Source organism: Octopus bimaculoides, chromosome 12 (genome assembly GCF_001194135.2).
Source record: "Octopus bimaculoides isolate UCB-OBI-ISO-001 chromosome 12, ASM119413v2, whole genome shotgun sequence".
Lineage (NCBI taxonomy): Eukaryota > Metazoa > Mollusca > Cephalopoda > Octopoda > Octopodidae > Octopus > Octopus bimaculoides.
In genome coordinates, this window is record NC_068992.1 from 11081161 (window position 1) to 11087347 (window position 6187).

At 35.7% G+C, this 6187-nt stretch overlaps 1 protein-coding gene across 3 annotated transcripts in view; it reads right to left on the reverse strand.

The window, feature by feature from the left end:
* Positions 1-6187, reverse strand: part of LOC106872298 (zwei Ig domain protein zig-8) — a 569829-nt gene that overhangs the window by 45024 nt on the left and 518618 nt on the right. For all 3 annotated transcript variants that reach the window (XM_052972105.1, XM_052972103.1, XM_052972104.1), the window contains one exon: positions 4587-4622. In XM_052972105.1, coding sequence (XP_052828065.1) covers positions 4587-4622 — 36 coding nt within the window. The remainder of the gene's footprint in view (positions 1-4586; positions 4623-6187) is intronic.

The following is a 6187-nucleotide window of genomic DNA, read 5'->3' on the forward strand; positions in this document are numbered from 1 at the left end:
TGGTGTGCTGAAACAGATGTTTCACCTTGGGAAGGCCATTTTCCCAATACAAACACACAAGCAAAATGGTCTCCCTAGATGCATCTATGTATCTGCATATATGTGTACACATGAGTATGTGTGTGCCTGTACATATATATATATATATATATATATATATATATATATATAAAAACACATGCACACATGTGCGTGCACGTGAACACACACACACATATGAATGGTATAAATTTGGTTAGAGGGAGAAAAGAAAAATGGGAAATGAAAAATTTCATTGTCTTTTTGTTACTATTGTTGTTTGGCCCCAGGCCAGGTCTGGTAAACTAAACCTACAATGAACAGAGTCATTCTGGTCACGACCATCCCCATTTTTGATCAATAGTTCATTTTAGACCTCATTTTCTAATATAATATACAGTTATTTTAAGATGGTAGAGAACTTACTAAAGCAAATTTGGTTGCTATTTCTAACAGATTAGGTGACCACATAGAGGCTATCATTTTATCGCATCCATTCACAGTTCTGCATGAGTCCTTATAAATATGCACATACACACAAATACACAAACACACACACACACACACACACACACACACACTGGTTGCAATAGGTAAATTGTCACCATTTCATATGTTTAATTGTTTGCATGTGCAATGTTTGTTTTTGATTTCATTGACTACAGATTATAGTAGGGTCAGTTGGGCACCATCACTGAGAAAACAACACCATAATGCAATTCACTCTGCCAGAAGTATGAAAACAACATGCTGCATTGCTTGCATTCACACTGGAGGCTCCAGTATGCACAATTCAGAGTTTTTGCATGTCAATCTAATGTCAGTGCATGTGCTGAGAGTGATAAAAATTAAACATCCAGTCTACATCATGATGTTTGGAGTAATCACTAGTGATGGCAACATTATGCCTCCATTTGTCTTCTGACATAGCCTCAGACTCAATATGGAGGCCTACATCAAGTACCTGGAGGAGGTAGTGTTGCCCTGGTCCAAGAGGGTGGCTGCACCCTGCCACACAAGCAGGAGAACCCAGTCATAGCTGTCAGACAATTTCTGCAACCACATCACTCCTAACATCTGGCCTTCTAACTCCCCCAGACTACAACACCCTTGATTACTATGTGGTCACCTTCTCTCCCTCTCTCACCTCTACACACTCTATCTCTCTTATAAATATTTATAAATAAAGCAAGCATGGCTGTATGGTAAGAAGCTTGCCTCCCAACTACATGGCTCTGGGTTCAGTCCTACTGTATGGCATCTTTGGCAAGTGTCTTCTGCTTTAGCCTTTGGCCAAGCCTTGTGAGTGAATTTGGTGGACAGAAACTAAAAGAAGCATGTCGTATGTGTGTATGTGTGCGTTGCATGTGTGCGTGTGTGTGTGTGTGTGTGTGTGTGTGTGTGTGTGTGTGTGTGTGTGCAAGTGTGCATGTGTGTGTGTGCCTTTGTTTGTTCCCCACTACCACTTGAAAACCAGTGTTAGTGCGTTTATTGCCCTGTAACTTAACAGTTCAGTGAAAGAGACTGATAGAGAAAAGTACCAGGCTTTAAAAAAAAGTAATAAGTCCTGGAGTCAATTCTTTCAACTAAAATTCTTCAATGCGGTGCCCCAGCATGGCCACAGTCTAATGACTGAAACAAGTAAAAGATTAAAAGATAAAGACAGCCATTGGTTGTTGAAGCTCCTTTAAATTGATCTTGGGCAACTGCTACACAGAGATCACTAATATTAATGTGTAATTCTACACTGAATAAAAGAAACACCTCTTTTAATATCAATGCTGTTGTTATCAATCATTTAACATCTCCATGTCGTCTCCCCTCATCATTTCTCATACTGTTATAACACTTATCTCCAGATGGTGTCTAATGTTTTCAATAGATGTTGATATTTCTATAAAATTTCCATTATCAATATTGTTTTCATTAAAACCATTTCTAATCTGAAGATTTTTTCTACTGGCTGACGAAGTATTTGTCCCATTTACATTGCTGTGTTTTTCTTATCTAAAATAATTTTTAATATCATTACGATCATAATTTTAGTTGTTACTAACATTATTACACTTCACTTATCGCGTGTATATTATTCCAAATGTTACCATTACGATTGTTAGAATCATTAGAGCAATGAACAAAATGCCTTTTCATTAATTACCTTTATATTCTTAGTTCAAATCCTGAAATACTCAACTTTGCCTCACATCCTTCCAAGGTTGTGGAAAAGAACACAAGCAAGGTGGCCAGTCTCACACAGAAATGGGCTCAAAGGAAGCAGCTGCCATATCTTCTGATAATGTCCAATCAGATGGGAAACCTATTTTACATCACTTAAATGCTTTGAGAATTAATGACATGTTTTTCAAGTCTCTGTGTGGTGTAAAATCTAACTTTATATTATTCTTATTAAAATGTGCCCAGATTTTCTTCTTATTTATCCCAAGACATAGCATTACAATTAGCATGGACAGAAGATATTTTGAAGGAGAGAAATTTGGACATGACTTGCAGTAAAGAACTAATTTCCGGGTGTTTGGAAATAGCTTCAATTAACTCTGCCCAAGAAGATCTGTATGTATAAATTCATCCCTAAGATGATTCCAAGTGCTAGGGAGCTTAGCTTTGATGTGATGGTGTAAAACAGGTGAGAGATAAGTGTTACCCTGTAAAGACTGAAATCGAACTTAGACAACTAATTTAGATCACATAATACTTATTTTCGACAGCTGTGAGAAGTGATGCTCCAGAGAACAGCTTTCTGTCCAGCAACAAGATTGGATACACAACATTGTAGCAAGAATGTCAACAATATCTATTGGTTAGTTTGCATCATCAAACCAAAGCATAATTAATTATTTCTAAATGAGAGACAAACATAATTCAGGGTCAGCAAAAAGCAAGATCAGGCAGTACATTTATCTGGGATCCTGAGAGGCAAGGAGGGATTCTGTGATTATATGCTGGGCCCCTCCATTAGCTTCATCATGATTTTAATATCTACTCTTTTGTGCTTGCATGGATCAGATGGAATTTGTCAAGATAGATTTTTTAACAGTTGAATGCCCTTCCAGTGGCTAACCCTCATCTGTTTTCAAGCAAGGTAATGTTTTTGCATGACTGGACATGTTTCTATGAAAGGCTGGAAAATTGGAAAAGAAGGGTAATATTTGAGCCGAGGTCGACTTTGCCTTTTATCCTTTCTGGGTCGATTAAATAAGTACCAGTTACCCACTGGGGTCGGTGTAATCGACTTAAACCCTTTGTTTGTCCCCTCTATGTTTAGTCCCCTGTGGGCAATAAAAAAAAAATAAATATCTGATTGACAGTGATGCATTGTCAAGATGAGGTGGCACAAACTCAAACTCACACACACACACACACAAACATGCAATGGGCTCCTTACAGTTTCCCTCCACTAAATTCACTCACTAGGCTTTGGTTGGTCATTCCATAATGAAAGAAAACTTACATCCCTCTTGAATTTTCAGAAAAGAAGCGTTGAAATCAATCTCATTTTGCCTTCCAAATTTCTCTTGGTCATCTTTGCTTCAATTCTGCTTTGCATGTTAACAAATTAACTTTAACGTGAAGCCATTACTTACATTAATTTACAGTACCTACTTACAAACAACTAAGGTGGACTTAGCTGTTGAGAATTTAGCTTTTCAGCCATAGATAAAACAGAATTGCAGTGACAGGATAGGAAGTGGTAATTCTTAAGTTAGTTGTCCAGTTCTCTCTGCTAACTCAGCCATTCACACAATCCACAAACAATAAAGATGTTGCCAAATGAATCTAATGAATATCTTAGAAGTAATCTCTACGTTTTACATCTCAGACAGACATAAGACTTTCAGCTGCTGTTTAGTGTTTGACTTTAGTGTTGAACAGTTTTATAACTATGATAATTTCCTCTTCAGCTTAACAGATAATTTAATAAGTGGCGGTGGGGTTCTCGTTTCAAGGACAGCTGTAAAACAATCTAATTGAGGGAAGCACTGGGTGCTATGTTGAGCAGGTCGAACCTTTACACTATAAGTTCATACCCAATTAGTTATTTAATCAAAACTTCAGTTGATCAGAAATTAATATTCAGCATCAAATAAATTAGCTTCAGTTTTCTTGATGAAATGTTTTAAGCAATGCAGACATTTTTCCAAAATATCTAAACCATCTATGAATTAAATTAGCATTTGACATATGAATAGAATTCAAATTTATCCTCTGCATAACTTACAAATATGTTGAAAACTGGTTAACAGCAGTAAACAATTTTATTGATAATAGCTTCAGTATAGATACATTAAAATAGAAAACATGAAACAGAAAAGAAAAGAATATGGAGAGGGTGCTGTGTTATTATATTTAAAGAAACAAAAACCATTGGAAAAAAAATCAAAAACAAAACAAAAATGAGAGAAAGAAAGAGAGAGAGAGAGAGGCAGACGGACAGAGAGAGAGAGAGAGAGATTATGTTTGGGGTTATGAACTCTATAGAAATGTACTTCCTGCCAAATAATGGTTCAGAATTGCATTAAAAGCTTTTGGTGTAAATTGTAATAACTTACCTCTTTTCACATTTCCTGGTGTTGTTGGTGTGTAACCTAGAGAAGAAAAAAGGGAACGAAAAAAACTCAAAAATATTAATATTCCAAGTAGTATTGTTTCTAGGTTGAGTAGTTAGAGAAATAGTTAGCTACTGAAGGAGGAAAAACAGAAAAAAAAAAAAATGATTTTCCTGCATTATGAATTAATAGCAGAAAGTAGAGTGGAAGATATTGTTGCTGTTGTTGTTGTAGTTGTAATTGTAGTAGTTGTAGTAGTAGTAGTAGTTGTTGTTATTGTTGCCATTGTGCTGCATAACTATATTCAGTAGTTCTGCTGTTCCAGCAGACACAAGAAGACACTTAGGTAACTGATAAAAACATACCATTTTACAGACAGACATCAAAATTATAATCATTGGTTTTTATTGTAGGCATGTTGTTGGAATAACTGAAGACTTGTGATCTTCTTTTCTAATCTCAGTTTGGAGTTTGTCGAAGATTTAGCCTGTTATGTTCAGGTCTAGCAATGAAATTGAAATATTCACTCTTATTGTTTCATAAAACACACTCAAAATGATTGCAGGGAGATTGTTGAGAGAGACATTATTGTTGTTTTAATACTTTCGTTGCAATATTTTGGTTGAAATACTCTTTGTTTCAATTAATTTTGAAAATGATTAAGAATTTAGCAAAATAATTTTTTTCATTATTGGTTTGATATTTGGAACATAAATTGGCATGAAATCTTGATGGAGGGTTTTAATCTAGATCAACATTAAGATGAGAAGTTTGTACTGTAAAACCAGGAGGGGTGGTCACAGCTGGATTGGTACTAAAAGGGTTAAGCAAGAACTCATCTCTTCAAGGGAAGACCAGATTGTATGATCTGGTGAATAAGTGCACAATATTGTAAGATATTGTAAGATATGGTTGTGAGACATTATCACAGAATACGGAGCGTATATGAAAGCTGAAAAGAAATTTGATGAGCATGATCTGATGAATAAATAAAATTAGAGTGCATGCACTATGGTGCATGACTATAGCAAGAGATTAAAAGAAAGCCTAAGGCTATCGACAGTGTGATGCAGTTAGAATGTTATGATGGTGTGGATGTGTAATGTGTTGAAGAATAATAGTTGACTGAAAAAATATCAAATGATCCATGCTGAAGATGAATGTTGAAGAGCCAGAGAAAAACTGTAGATGAGATAAGAAGTGGCTAAGTTGGATCTTGAGATGCTAGGCCTCATAAATAGGAAGACAAAGGACTCTAGTAAATAGAGAGATGGTATGTTGAAACAAGTCCATAAAACTTGTACCAGTATGAAGAAGGGAGTACACATGCACACACACACACACACACACAAACTTTAAAAAACATACATTTAAAATGCAAACTATATACATGGATATATATATATATATATATATATATATAAAGTGAAATATATATATATTTCACTCTTGGAGTTTTTAGCATTAGGAAGGGCATCCAACTGTAAAAACCATGCCTAATCAGACTGGAGTCTAGTGCAGCTCCTCAGCTTACCAACTCTGGTCAAACCTTCCAGCCCATGCCAGAAAGGACAATGGGTGTTAAATGAAGATGAAGATGATAT